At 37.4% G+C, this 16,094-nt stretch overlaps 1 protein-coding gene across 1 annotated transcript; it reads left to right on the forward strand.

Annotated features, from left to right (window-relative positions):
- Positions 1 to 12,688: 12,688 nt before the first annotated feature.
- Positions 12,689 to 15,118, forward strand: LOC146931204 (auxin-induced protein 15A-like). Its single transcript, XM_085702696.1, has one exon. It carries the CDS (start codon positions 14,703 to 14,705, stop codon positions 14,958 to 14,960), a length of 258 nt encoding a protein of 85 aa, XP_085558822.1. The 5' UTR covers positions 12,689 to 14,702; the 3' UTR covers positions 14,961 to 15,118.
- Positions 15,119 to 16,094: the final 976 nt, after the last annotated feature.

The following is a 16,094-nucleotide window of genomic DNA, read 5'->3' on the forward strand; positions in this document are numbered from 1 at the left end:
GATTTTCTTGCTATTCACGCACTTGCCTAATACTTTCTACACCCCTGTTCACTCAAAAACTCTTGTAAAAATTCCATAAAAATTCTAGTAATTTCTTATGCTTTTTTTTGATATTTTTTGACGTACTTTACATGCCAAATCTTGATCACAACATGTGAAAAATATTTTGGTTCTTGATTGATGCTTTGTGTCAATTGTCGTTCAAATCTTGGTAAAATTTCTAAAGTTTTTTTGTGAAGTTGTTGTGATCGATTATTGGCATTAGATATTTGTTTTTACATATGGAAACTTGCTTCAAAAAATATGTGTTCATGTTTTGTTAATTTGTGCATTTTTTGTTATGTTTTGTGAAAATTGTGATGTGATTTTATTCTTAAACTTTGATGCATAATTGGGGCCTTGAGTATGAGATGTTTGGAGTGAATTTGACTCTTAGATATGATGTATACCTACTGTTTTTTGAATTAGTCTATGTGAATTTTGGGTTTGTTAAATAATGTGAAGCATACTTGTGAATTGAAGCGGATAAAGGAAAACTTGCAATCTTTATATTCTTCGGTATAGTTAATGATCTTAGTTCTCATGTTTTTTTCTTGAACCAAGTCACTTAAAACTTCTTTAATATCATGAGGATTTAGGCCTTTAACTATACTTTAGAATGGTTTTAAAAGAAATGTTAAGTCTCTTTCATCACTTTTAGTTAATTTCTCTTGTTACTTCATTTTCAAGTTACATTTACTTTACTATGCCTTTAGTATGTTGTTTCTATTTCATTTGTGCTACTAACTCCTTTTGTTTCATGTCTCATATTCCATAGCATCTTGCATATTCACTTTGCATATTTCCTCTTTTTTTTTTCCCTCTCTTTCTATATTTCACTTGTAAGCAAATAGAATGTAAAGATAGGGCTTTGTAATTCTTTTTTTATTTTCATGTCTTTAAATTCTTGCAAGACCATAGAATGTATCTAGGCCAATGATGTAATAAGGACAATGGACTCTAATAATGTACACCGACACAAGCACCGACACATGCACACACATCACTTTAGGTATATAGTTAGAATATGCATGTTTAGATGTATGTTTAGGATTGTATGTTTAGATGAATGTTTAGGCTTTATACTTAGAAAAATCATTTTCCAAAAAATATGAACAATATCACTCAAACTTTTTTTTTAAATAAACCTTGGGATCAAAATCCCATTGAATTTTCCTTTTCTTTTTCTTAATCAAAATCTTAATGAATCTTAATAATACTTAGACCACATTTTGCAAAATGACTAATCAAACCTCACCTTTTCTTAAATTCTCATGCCCTTGAGGCCTCTCAATCTCTATTCTTCAAAATTCATTTTCAAACTTAAAATCAACCAACAAAAACAAAAACATTTTTTGGAAGAGAACTACGGTGGATTTGATCCCTTAAACGGGTACGTAGGCAAGGAACAAAATTCCTTCAATTCAAATAAAATAAAAATCCAAAAACATTCTTCTCCCTCCAATTCTTCACTTAGAATACCTCTTAGGTTTAAATAATACTTTCAAAATAGCATTTAAAAATAAAGCGCGCACGTAGAAATTAAAGACGGTTCCTATAGGATACTATAGTCGTTATGGGTGCCTAACACCTTCCCGTAGCGAAAACAACTCCCGGACCTCGATTCTCAAGGGTTTTGCTTACTTTTTCCCTTCCCAAGAAAAAATGAGATATCACCGGTTTAAAAGGTTCAAACGTAATCAATGTTTGACACCCGAAAACCAAGATAAAACAGCTGGCGACTTCACTGGGGAGATTCGAGAGTTACGCCTAGTCTTTATTTCCACGCTTGCGCTTGTATTTTTACTTGCTTCTTTTACTTGCTTTCCCATGTGAATAAATGTTTAATTTCTTGCAAACGTGTGGGGTGAGAATATCAAAAGTCCTGCACCCGGGCTGAGTGAACTTAGGATTTAGGAGGGATATAATCGACAATTCATTCCGGGGGTTGCCTCGTGTTTTGAATTACGCGATCAATCCCACATAGCTGAGGCATTTTGGGGGTGATGTTGTCGGCGCGTGTTGTCGCGTTTAGGCACTTTACTCCTAATTGTTCTATGACGCTATGAACCGTAGATAACCGAACCCATCCATGGCCATTTTCTAGGATGTAGTGCGGAGGCTAAACCGAGTGTTGTCTCGAGTTTTAGTCGTCACGCGATACTACACTCAAGTTAGACCTTCCACGGATAATCACGGAGCGAGTGTTGTCTCGTGACACCATGATATACGTCGGAGAGGTTGCAACTTGGGAACCTTTTTAGAACCCGGTTACTATTATCCTAAAGCCCTAGATTCACCGGACGCCGTGTCCACCCATGACTCCTCGACTTTGAACTTTAACCCACCATGTTTTCTCCGAACTTGAACATAATCATGCATTCATGCATACATGCATAAACTTTTTTCCATGCATTTATCGGAGGACTTAGACAAGTCATCTTTTTGAACATCACGGATGTGAACACCAAGTGATACCATCTCAACTAAACTTCTAGTTTTGCTTAAGATCTTCAAATAAAACCGTGTTTCTCCGTGATGTTCACAACCACTTTGACAAGTCTTCTGACAAAAAAAAGAGTCTTTTTGCATTCGCATATCATGCATCATATGCAAATGGCTTCCCGTGCTCATTGTCTCCTGGTTCTTCTGCCGCAGTCTGAAAAGTGGCTCGTGCTCGCAAGATTCACCAACCAGATAGAGTTCATCAGACAAGATTGTACAAGAGAAGAAACATGGCTAACCTTGAGGAAGAGAATGCCAGCCCCTCGGGCCAGCCCATTGAAGAGTCTCATCTGGACGAGATTTTGAGGCTCATCAAGAAGAGCGATTATAAAATTGTTGACCAGCTGCTGCAGACCCCGTCAAAGATATCCATCCTGTCTCTGCTCATGAGCCCAGAGGCTCACAGAAAGGTGTTGATGAAGATACTTGAGCAAGCTTATGTTGATCACGAAGTCTCTGTGAATCAGTTTGATGGGATAGTGAGTAATATTACTGCCTGCAACAACTTGGGGTTTGGCGACGATGAACTCCCCGAAGCAGGGAAATACCACAACTTGGCTCTGCATATCTCAGTACACTGCAAGTCTGACATGATATCCAATGTACTGGTGGACACTGGATCATCCTTGAATGTAATGCCTGAATCTACACTAAGACAGTTGAGTCATCATGGAATCTCTCTGAGGGGAAGCAGCTATTTGGTTAAGGCTTTCGACGGATCTCGCAAAGATGTTCTTGGGGAAGTAGACTTGCCAATTACCATTGGTCCCGAGACATTTCAGATTACTTTCCAGGTCATGGACTTCAATGCTTCTTACAGCTGTCTCCTCGGAAGACCGTGGATTCATGACGCTGGTGCAGTAACTTCTACTTTGCATCAGAAGCTCAAGTTCATGAGGAACGGTAAGATTGTCACTGTACATGGTGAAGAGGCATTTCTGGTTAGCCAAGTATCATCTTTCTCTTGTGTTGAAGCAGGGTCCGCTGAAGGGACGTCGTTTCAAGGTTTGACCGTTGAGGGTGCAGAACCCCGAAGGGCTGGTGCTAGCATGGCTTCATTAAAGGATGCCCAGAAGGCTGTCCAAGCAGGGCAAGCTGCTGGCTGGGGCAAAGTGATTCAGATCTTGGAAAACAAGCGTAAAGAGGGCCTTGGATTCTCTCCAACCTCTGGTGTTTCAACTGGAGCTTTCTACAGTGCTGGGTTCATCAATGCTATTGCCGAAGATGCTGCTGAAAGAAGCCATGTGCCTACATTTGTTATACCAGGAGGCACTGTGAGAAATTGGGAAGCCATTGATGTTCCCTTGATCATGCATGATTCCATGTAATGTGTCGTGTTGCTCATGTTTTTCTGTTTTCAAAATAACAATCCTTTCGCTCTGCCCAAGGCGAAAGTGATATCATTGTAAGGGCTGTTTGTTTCGGCATTGCCGTTATCAATAAAAGTTGTCGTCTTTCTCACGACTCTTTGCTTTCCTTTTTTAGTGCCTTTTTCTTGGAAATAATGGTAATGCCAGAAAAAACCAAAACATCTGTATTTTCTTATTAATTTCAAAAATCTGCATAAAAAACATTTTTCTAAAATCATCCCAATCATATTATGCAGATTGAACCATAATAAACCCGTTGAACACAGTGACCCTATGGTTCCTCCAAATTTTGAATTCCCTGTATATGAAGCTGAAGATGAGGATGATGATGAAGAGATACCGTATGAGATCACTCGACTACTTGAGCAAGAAAGAAGAGCCATTCAGCCTCACCAGGAAGAGATTGAGCTCATCAACCTGGGTACTGAAGAAAACAAGCGAGAGATCAAGATTGGTGCTGCACTCGAGCCAGAAGTGAAAAAGAAGATTACTCAGCTTCTCCATGATTATCCAGATGTCTTTGCATGGTCCTATGAAGATATGCCGGGTCTAGATCCCAAGATTGTGGAACATCGGATACCGACAAGACCTGAATGTCCTCCTGTCAAACAGAAATTGAGAAGGTCTCGTCCAGACATGGCTCTTAAGATCAAGGCTGAGGTGCAGAAGCAAATTGATGCGGGTTTCCTCATGACAGCTGAATACCCCGAGTGGATTGCCAACATCGTACCAGTACCAAAGAAAGATGGGAAAGTTCGAATGTGTGTTGATTACAAAGATTTGAATAAAGCCAGTCCGAAAGATAACTTCCCATTGCCTCATATTGATGTGCTTGTTGACAGTACTGCTCAATCCAAAGTGTTCTCCTTTATGGACGGTTTCTCTGGTTATAATCAGATACGAATGTCACCTGAAGATAGAGAAAAGACATCCTTCATCACTCCATGGGGAACGTTCTGTTATAAAGTGATGCCGTTTGGCTTGATAAATGCTGGTGCTACCTATCAAAGGGGTATGACCACTCTGTTTCATGATATGATTCATAAAGAGATTGAAGTATATGTTGACGATATGATTGTGAAGTCAAGTGATGAAGAGCAGCATGTTGTGTATCTGAAAAAGATGTTTGAAAGATTGAGAAAATACAAGCTGCGATTGAATCCTAACAAATGCACATTTGGCGTAAGATCTGGAAAGTTGCTAGGCTTCATTGTCAGTCAAAGAGGAATTGAAGTTGATCCTGACAAAGTCCGAGCCATCAGAGAGATGCCGGCCCCTCAAACTGAGAAGCAAGTCAGAGGTTTCCTCGGACGTCTGAATTACATTTCAAGATTCATATCTCACATGACTACTACCTGTGGACCAATTTTCAAATTGCTCAGAAAGAATCAGCCTGTTGTATGGAATGATGAATGTCAGGAAGCTTTTGATAGCATTAAAGAATACCTGTTGGAGCCACCTATCCTTGTCCCGCCAGTGGAAGGAAGGCCTTTGATTATGTATCTGTCAGTGTTAGATGATTCAGTGGGCTGTGTTCTCGGTCAGCAAGATGAGACTGGTAAGAAAGAGCATGCCATCTACTATCTGAGCAAGAAGTTCACCGATTGTGAGACTCGGTATACAATGCTTGAAAAGACTTGTTGCGCTTTAGCATGGGCCGCCAAACGTCTGCGTCATTATATGGTGAATCATACAACCTGGTTGATATCCCGAATGGATCCAATCAAGTATATCTTTGAAAAGCCTGCTGTTACTGGGAAAATTGCACGTTGGCAAATGTTGTTGTCTGAATATGATATTGTGTACAAAGCTCAGAAAGCAATCAAAGGAAGTGTCCTTGCTGAGCATCTTGCTTGTCAGCCTCTTGATGATTACCAGCCAATTAAGTTTGATTTCCCTGATGAAGAAGTTATGTATCTGAAGGCAAAAGACTGTGAAGAGCCACTGATCAATGAAGGGCCGGATCCCAATAGCAAGTGGGGATTGGTGTTTGATGGTGCTGTTAATGCTTATGGTAAAGGAATTGGAGCCATCATTGTAACTCCACAAGGGCACCATATTCCTTTCACCGCTCGAATAACTTTTGAATGCACCAACAACATAGCTGAGTATGAAGCGTGCAGCTTGGGCATTGAAGAAGCCCTTGATCTGAGAATTAAACACCTTGACATCTATGGAGATTCTGCACTTGTTATTAATCAGATAAAGGGTGAATGGGAGACTCATCATGAGAAGCTGATCCCATACCGTGACTATGCAAGACGTCTGGTGACATACTTTACCAAGGTTGAGCTGCACCACATCCCCCGGGATGAAAATCAGATGGCCGACGCTCTTGCTACTTTGTCTTCCATGTTTCGTGTCAATCACTGGAATGATGTGCCTGTAATCAAAGTGCAACGTCTTGATAGACCCGCTCATGTGTTTACCATTGAAAATATGCCAGATCAAGCTAATGAAGATGTAAATGATAAAAAGCCTTGGTATTACAACATCAAACAATTCTTGCAGAATCATGAATATCCACCTGATGCTTCCAACAGGGATAAGAAGACTTTGAGAAGATGGGCTAGTAAATTCCTTCTGGACGGAGAAATCCTATACAAGAGGAACTATGACATGGTCTTGTTGAGATGTGTTGACAAGCAAGAAGCTGAGAAATTGATGCATGATGTACATGACGGTACTCTTGGGACCCACGCTTCGGGTCACACTATGTCAAGGAAACTGTTAAGAGCCGGCTATTACTGGATAACTATGGAACGTGATTGCCACAAACATGCCAAAAGATGCCACAAATGTCAAATTTATGCTGACAAGATTCATGTGCCTCCACATGCCCTCAATGTTATATCTTCCCCATGGCCTTTCTCTATGTGGGGCATTGACATGATCGGAAGAATCGAACCAAAGGCTTCCAATGGACATCGTTTCATTCTAGTGGCAATTGATTATTTCACCAAGTGGGTTGAAGCTGCCTCCTATGCAAATGTGACCAAGCAAGTGGTTGTCAAGTTTATCAAGAATAACATCATCTGTCGATATGGTGTTCCCAACAAGATCATCACTGACAATGGTTCCAATCTGAACAATAGCATGATGCAAGCTTTATGTGAAGAATTCAAGATTGAACATCACAACTCTTCTCCTTATAGACCTCAGATGAATGGTGCAGTTGAGGCCGCTAACAAGAACATCAAGAAGATTGTTCAGAAGATGGTCACTACTTATAAAGACTGGCATGAAATGCTACCTTTTGCCTTGCATGGTTACCGTACTACAGTGCGCAGTTCAACCGGGGCAACCCCTTTCTCTTTGGTATATGGTATGGAAGCAGTTCTCCCTCTGGAAGTGGAGATTCCATCTCTTCGAGTAATCATGGAAGCAAAGTTAATTGAGGCTGAATGGTGTCAAAGTCGGTACGACCAATTGAACCTGATTGAAGAGAAACGTATGGATGCTATGGCTCATGGACAGTTGTATCAAGTGCGAATGAAGAATGCTTTTGACAAGAAAGTCCGACCTCGAGAATTCAAGGAAGGCGAACTTGTATTAAAAAGAAGGATAAGTCAGCAACCCGACCCAAGGGGCAAGTGGACACCTAACTATGAAGGTCCTTATGTTGTCAAGAAGGCCTTCTCTGGTGGTGCTCTGATTCTTACACACATGGATGGTGTTGAACTCCCAAATCCTGTTAATGCCGATATAGTCAAGAAATACTTTGTCTAGAAAGAAAAGAACAGCGTGGTAGGTCGAAAACCCGAAAGGGCGGCCTAGGCAAAAATGCGCTTCCCGGTGGATCGAAAACCCGAAAGGGCGATCCAGGCAAAAGTTAGGGACAAAAAAAAAATGAATATGAAAGAGCTCGCTGAGATTGTACGCAACTCAGGCAAGAATGAGCGCCTCGATGAGCCGAAAACCCGAAAGGGCGGTTCATGCAAAAATGAGGTTGATAAAAGACAAGTAACTATATCTGGCAAATTACCATCACCCCTTGGGGCATCTGCAACTGTCAACGATCGTCTTCATCAGAGGCTTCTGTACCTGTGAATTCAAAATTTCTATGAAATGTAGCGGTCATCGTGTTCAATGTATCACCAACCAATAAAATTACCATTTTCCAAGCTTTGTAAATCTGTGAAGTTACGCCTTCGGCTGACTCTCACTCTTCTACATCAATTTGAGCCTGTGCTATTGTTTGAAACTCTATTTTCCTTTCTACTTTCAATGCTATATACAAAGTATTTCCTTTCTATTTTGATAATGTTAATGTCTGAGACAAACATTTTTGAAAAATTGAAAAATCTTTTTCTGTCTATTTTGAAAGCAAACCTGAGCAACAGGGTACATTCCAATGGAACATGCATGAATGAATGAGTGTCAATGTCTATTTCAATACATGTTACAAGCAGGTTACTCCCCAGGATGATCTGTGGTCAATGGCAAGAATGAAAAAACAGAATGAAAAATGAAAAAATTGAAAAAATGAAAATCAAAAGCTCGCTAAGTTGAAAACCCGAAAGGGCGGCTTAGGCAAAAATGAGCACCCCGCTGATTGACAACCTGTGAAGGCAAATCAGGCAAAAATGGGGCAATGAAAAGAATTTATTCCCCGGTGAATTGAAAACCCGAAAGGGCGGTTCAGGCAAAAGTGGGGTTTGAAAATGAAAAATGAAAGAATGTTGAAAAGCATTGACCACAGATGCGAACACCCAATGTTTACCCAGCACTGACACACCTAGCAACGGCGACCTATATCCAGGGAACTTTCCAAGGCTATCTCCTCTACAAGTTTTACTGCCCTCAGCCATGGTTTCGATACGTCTCAACGACGGTCTCTCCAAAGAGGTTTTCCCCCTATGAATATGTTGCAGCACGAGCCACTACGTGCCCAATCTTCCAGTGTTTTGTCTACCTCTGTGAAACTTTCTCTGTCAAATTACAAGTCAATAATGCATTTCAAGCATTCATACATGCATAATCATGCATTTTGTGTGCTCATACATCCAATAATCTTGCTATACCATACATACATGTTGCATATCCAACTGTCAACTGTCAAATTCAATGCCAATTTCAATTTCAATTTCAAATGTCAAATTCGAAGCAGTCTCAATGTCAATGTCAATGTCAATATTCAATGTCAATGTCAATGTCAATGTCAATGTCAAATGTCAAATGTCAATATCCAATGTCAATGTCAAATGCAAATGTCAAATGTCAAATGTCAAATGTCAATGTCAAATGTCAATATCCAATGTCAATGTCAAATGCAAATGTCAAATGTCAATGTCAAATGTCAATGTCAAATGTCAATGACAAATATCCAATGCCAATGTCAATGTCAATGTCAATATCAAATGTCAATGTCAAATGTCAATGTCAATTTCAATTGCCAAGCCAATGTCAATGTCAATGTCAATGCCAATGTTAATGTCAATGTCAATGTTAATGTCAAATGTCAATGTCAATGTCAATGTCAATGTTAATGTCAAATGTTAATGTCAAATGCCAATGTCAATGTCAATGTCAAATGTCAATGTCAATTTCAATTGCCAAGCCAATGTCAATGTCAATGTCAATGCCAATGTTAATGTCAATGTCAATGTTAATGTTAAATGTCAATGTCAATGTCAATGTTAATGTCAATACCAATGTCAATGTCAATGTCAAATGCCAATGTCAATGTCAATGTCAATGTCAATGTCTATGTCAATATCCAGTGTCAATGCCAATGCCAATGTCAGTGTCAAATTCAACTTTCAAATCAATTCAAATCAATGTCAATTTACTTTTGGGCCAACAAAAATGGTCATGTCTATTTTCAAATCAAGTCAATAACAATTTACCCTCAATTGGTATCTTGTTAAACCAGACTTTCAATTTGTATCTTGTTACTGGTCAAGTGCAAGGTTCAATCCAAAAAGAAGAACCACTTGTACCTGCTTATATGTCTATGTTTCCGGTCAAACGGCAAGTTCGATCCAAAGAACAGTTTGTACCCTTTGCTTATGTTTTGTTATCGGTCAAACGGCAAGTTCGATCCAAAGAACAGTTTGCACCTACCTACATGATGTGGTGATGATCCAGCGGCAAGTTCGATCCAAAGAACAGTTGGTATCTACCCTTTTGTCTATATCTCCGATCAAGTGGCAAGTTCGATCCAAAGAACAGCTTGTATCCATTTCTTGTTTGTATTTCCTCGGTCAAGTGGCAAGTTCGATCCAAAGAACAGCTTGTACCCGTCTCTTGTTTGTATCTCTCGGTCAAGTGGCAAGTTCGATCCAAAGAACAGCTTGTACCCGTCTCTTGTTTGTATCTCTCGGTCAAGTGGCAAGTTCGATCCAAAGAACAGCTTGTACCTGTCTATTTTGTTGCCCGTTCTTTCTACCTTGATGTCTATAAATCCCTTGGTGGTGTGACACAGCCCGTAGATTCCGGTTCGATTGTCTTGCATTCATAAATGAAATGTTGCATGGCATTCATGTTTTTTGAAAATCTGAAAACGTATTTTTATGTCCAAAAGCAGTGCAAACGTTAATATTTAAGTATCTTCGTCCCGTCAACTCAAAGACTTCGTCTCTTGACCCTCCGGACAAAGAAACTTAAATAGGGGCAGCTGTTATACCCTAATTTTGGACCTAAAAATACTTGTTCAATTCTTCTTTTCTTGCATTATAAGTCATTTGATATGTCTCTGATCAATTGCATCTTTCTCTGCATTTTATTTCAATGTTATTTGCAAAATTCATGTAAAAGGGTATTTTAGTCATTTCCTGCATTTAACTCATTTTAATCCTTGAAAATTGTTTGAGTCTTTTAAGTTGGTTTGTATAAGTCCTTGTTTCAATCTCATGTCAAAACCCTTTCCAAAAATTGCATTTGAAGTCATTTTGAGTCAGTTTTGCCCCTAGGGGCATTTTAGTCTTTTCATGTGTTAAAACCCTGTTTAAATTCTAAAATTTGTCTCTGAGTCTTTTAATTTGTTTGGATAAGCTCTTGCGTTAATCCCTTGTTAAAAAAATCATTTTAAAATTGCATTTGAGTTGTTTTTAGTCGTTTTAGTCCCTAGGGGCGTTTTGGTCATTTCACATAATATTTCTGATTCGTTTTAATGTGTTTTGTTGTTTTTAGTCGTCTCATTTTACGTTAATTTTCAATTTACTTTTTCAATTCAATTTTAGTTTTAATTTTCATTTTAGTCCGCGCACTTTTGTTATTTACGTTTTAATCCCTTTTAAGTTTGTTAGAGTCCAAGTGCCATGTGTCCAAATGTTATTGGTTCTTAAGAGTTTGTTAGAGTCCAAGTCCATGTGGCATTTCCTCATTGGTCCAAGCATTCCTTTCATCCCCTATATAAGTCAAAGTCTTGGTCAATTTTTCATTACCAATCATTTTTTCCAAACAATTCCACACAAAAATCATAAAAAATCCATTTTCTTTCCCTCTTTTCTTTTCTCTCACGTGGCCATTTTTTCATCCTCCACAACCACCACCAAAACCACCCTAACAAACTCCATAACTAATTTCCACCACCACAAACCACCACCATCTTCATTAATCTTCATCACTTCAACCTCCATAAACAACAACTATCATCATCTTCACCATACAAAAATTCCATAATCAAAACCTTCATTATCACTTTCGGCATACAACAATCATCATCATCCATCTCAAAGTTCGAATCATCGTTCATCCTCACAAATTCCAAATCGGTGCAGAAGAACAACGTTTCACTGTTCACGCGTCACTGTTCACGTAAATTCACTGTTCACGCGTCACTGTTCACGCGAAATCACTGTTCGCGCAGAAGAAGAAAAATCACGGAAAAAATACCGGAACAGAGAAAGGGAAGGAAATAAAACAAGTTGCTGAAGCGCCGCTTGAAGCTTTCCTCCTCGTCTTCTTCTTCTCCGAAATCGACAGAGGTATACTCGTTTAAGTCTTCTCTCGTAGCTTCTTGAATTGCAAATTTTTCGTGATTGATTTCGTAGATCTAGAATTATTGAGTGTTGTTTTTCGAAATCTAAGTGCGAATTTGAAACAAGAACGAAGAGAGGAATATTTTGGTATAAAAAGTTTTCAAATCGGAGTTCGCCGGAATCCGGAGGTGTCGCCGGAGTTATGAATTTTCCGGCGAACCTTTGAAGATTCCGGCGAACTCTATGTGTTTTCCGGCGAGGTAGGTGAGGAAGATGAAGATCATGATAGGTTCTTGGTGTTTTTTTTGGAAAGTTTGAGAGAGAAGAGAGCATTCACGTGGGGTTTGGTTTTAAGAGAGAGAAAGATTTCTTGAATGTGGCTGTATCATTCACGTGAAGCTCTTTTCAAATGCTACCTACTTTGCTTTTTATCCTATGCGCGCTAGTCCACCACACTACCATGCTCCTTGCCTTCTTGCGACCATTAGATCATGGGTTGATCCATTTGGATCAATCCAATGGTTCCTGTAGCGTCTGCCTTACCCAAGATCCTTGTCCCCTTGGGCTTGGGCCTCTTTTTATGCAGAACTTGGTTTCTTGTGATTTTCTTGCTATTCACGCACTTGCCTAATACTTTCTACACCCCTGTTCACTCAAAAACTCTTGTAAAAATTCCATAAAAATTCTAGTAATTTCTTATGCTTTTTTTTGATATTTTTTGACGTACTTTACATGCCAAATCTTGATCACAACATGTGAAAAATATTTTGGTTCTTGATTGATGCTTTGTGTCAATTGTCGTTCAAATCTTGGTAAAATTTCTAAAGTTTTTTTTGTGAAGTTGTTGTGATCGATTATTGGCATTAGATATTTGTTTTTACATATGGAAACTTGCTTCAAAAAATATGTGTTCATGTTTTGTTAATTTGTGCATTTTTTGTTATGTTTTGTGAAAATTGTGATGTGATTTTATTCTTAAACTTTGATGCATAATTGGGGCCTTGAGTATGAGATGTTTGGAGTGAATTTGACTCTTAGATATGATGTATACCTACTGTTTTTTGAATTAGTCTATGTGAATTTTGGGTTTGTTAAATAATGTGAAGCATACTTGTGAATTGAAGCGGATAAAGGAAAACTTGCAATCTTTATATTCTTCGGTATAGTTAATGATCTTAGTTCTCATGTTTTTTTCTTGAACCAAGTCACTTAAAACTTCTTTAATATCATGAGGATTTAGGCCTTTAACTATACTTTAGAATGGTTTTAAAAGAAATGTTAAGTCTCTTTCATCACTTTTAGTTAATTTCTCTTGTTACTTCATTTTCAAGTTACATTTACTTTACTATGCCTTTAGTATGTTGTTTCTATTTCATTTGTGCTACTAACTCCTTTTGTTTCATGTCTCATATTCCATAGCATCTTGCATATTCACTTTGCATATTTCCTCTTTTTTTTTTCCCTCTCTTTCTATATTTCACTTGTAAGCAAATAGAATGTAAAGATAGGGCTTTGTAATTCTTTTTTTATTTTCATGTCTTTAAATTCTTGCAAGACCATAGAATGTATCTAGGCCAATGATGTAATAAGGACAATGGACTCTAATAATGTACACCGACACAAGCACCGACACATGCACACACATCACTTTAGGTATATAGTTAGAATATGCATGTTTAGATGTATGTTTAGGATTGTATGTTTAGATGAATGTTTAGGCTTTATACTTAGAAAAATCATTTTCCAAAAAATATGAACAATATCACTCAAACTTTTTTTTTAAATAAACCTTGGGATCAAAATCCCATTGAATTTTCCTTTTCTTTTTCTTAATCAAAATCTTAATGAATCTTAATAATACTTAGACCATATTTTGCAAAATGACTAATCAAACCTCACCTTTTCTTAAATTCTCATGCCCTTGAGGCCTCTCAATCTCTATTCTTCAAAATTCATTTTCAAACTTAAAATCAACCAACAAAAACAAAAACATTTTTTGGAAGAGAACTACGGTGGATTTGATCCCTTAAACGGGTACGTAGGCAAGGAACAAAATTCCTTCAATTCAAATAAAATAAAAATCCAAAAACATTCTTCTCCCTCCAATTCTTCACTTAGAATACCTCTTAGGTTTAAATAATACTTTCAAAATAGCATTTAAAAATAAAGCGCGCACGTAGAAATTAAAGACGGTTCCTATAGGATACTATAGTCGTTATGGGTGCCTAACACCTTCCCGTAGCGAAAACAACTCCCGGACCTCGATTCTCAAGGGTTTTGCTTACTTTTTCCCTTCCCAAGAAAAAATGAGATATCACCGGTTTAAAAGGTTCAAACGTAATCAATGTTTGACACCCGAAAACCAAGATAAAACACAGAGCAGCCTCATATCTGTTCGTGCATTAATTACTTCATAATAGTGAAAACATGCTTCGACATGTTTTTTCATTATGATAATGTTGATGTCCAGATTCTTAGCCATGTTTGTGTTTATACTTTCAAGTTGATTAATTATATGATGGCCTTTGCTCAACAAGATGCGACTTGCATTATCTATCTACCACAACATTTGATGTTGATCATTGAGAAAGTCCTCTAAATTCTAAAGACAACACCATGTGATGTTTCATATGCTCTTGTCTGAACATGACTCAAATCTTATGGCCCTCATTCACTGATCATTATAGTTGCCGACGGTTTGTTAAGTATCCTTTCGTCTATATATATTCATGGTTACAAGCCTTTAAGACCAACACAAATCATTCACATTCCAACTCATTTGAAGTTCAAATACTTGAGATTTTTCTATATACAAGTCTGTCTATTGTACACCAATCTTTTCTTTTCGACATATACAATAACAATGGGTTTTCGTTTACCTAGTATCAACAAAAGGGCATCATCTTCAAAATCTATGGGTGTTCCAAAGGGATATCTAGCTGTATACGTAGGAGAGGAGATGAAGAGATTTGTGATCCCTATATCGTATTTGAAGCAAAAATCATTCCAAGAATTGCTGAGCCAAAGTGAGGAACAATTTGAATATGATCATCCAATGGGTGGTCTCACTATTCCTTGCAGAGAAGAAGTTTTCTCAGACATCACTTCTAGATTAAATTGAAGTAGCTCTCTGAAGATATTAGAAGATTCACATAGATATTTGACCAATTTTTGTAGCAAATTAGTTTCTTACCTTCAAAAGATTTCCACTTTTGTTGTTATCATACTAGGATGTAAAATGTCCATCTGAATGAGAATTTTTTAAACACTATTACACTATTTCTCTATTCCTTCCCCTTAAGTATAAATATGAAAATCGATTGCTAAATGTTCAATTTACAATCTCTCTGACAAAATAAAAAATTCATTTACTTCATATATAAAATTTAATCGCCCCTATTACAAGAAAAAGAAAAGAAACTGATATAACTTAGTTGTCATAAATTAAGTATATATTTGTAGTTTTATTTTGAGTCATAGATCCTGTTGTTGTTTTGTAAAAAAGGAAATGGTGTATTTGCATTTACTTGTTGGCCAGGTTGAGCTTAGGCATGGATGTCACCTACAATTTTAGACAGTTGCCAATTATCTATATTAACTAGTTTTTCTAATTATTTTGAAGTAGAAAATTTCAAAACTCCTAACTTATACTTTGTTTTTATGTCAACTTGATGTTTGTTGAGTATAGATTATTGAACGGTCAAAAAAAAGGTACACACGAGGCACTTCCATGCCAGACATTACAATTTTAGAGTTCCTGTTCCTTACTGAAATATTCAACTGAAACAACATAAGATTGTGATTTTTTGTTTTGAGAAAACTAGAAGAGTTAAAGACTTAAGAGCCATAAGATCTATAGCAGGGCAACTTGTAATTTGAATCAATTATTTAGCTTGTAAATTAAAAGCTAAGTGTAGGTGCTAATTTGTACTTAGGAGATAAGACAATAGTTAAAATAATCATGTTCAAATTTTTCTTTTTGTGGATATATGTGAAATATTTAACCAAACTATACCTCTTAATATATAATCATCAATGGAAGAAAAGCCATTTTTTGAAGACATAGGCCAAACCTAATTAATTTCTCTAAATTATCAATGGTTAATGATTTATTTCAAAAAATTTAGTTATTTACCCGGAATTAGCAAAACAGGTATTGTTGCATAGAAAGGTTTAGCTGGATTTTACAGAAATAAAAATAGCAGATTGTCTTTTTTCAACAGGCTTAAAGAACTGGCTTTATTTTTAAAATCAG

Source organism: Medicago sativa, chromosome 4 (assembly GCF_051527215.1).
Source record: "Medicago sativa cultivar Bolivia chromosome 4, Bolivia_mono, whole genome shotgun sequence".
Lineage (NCBI taxonomy): Eukaryota > Viridiplantae > Streptophyta > Magnoliopsida > Fabales > Fabaceae > Medicago > Medicago sativa.

Bases quoted from the DNA above. Each gene is read 5' to 3' on its own strand.
- LOC146931204 (XM_085702696.1), top strand. From the start codon at position 14,703: ATGGGTTTTCGTTTACCTAGTATCAACAAAAGGGCATCATCTTCAAAA.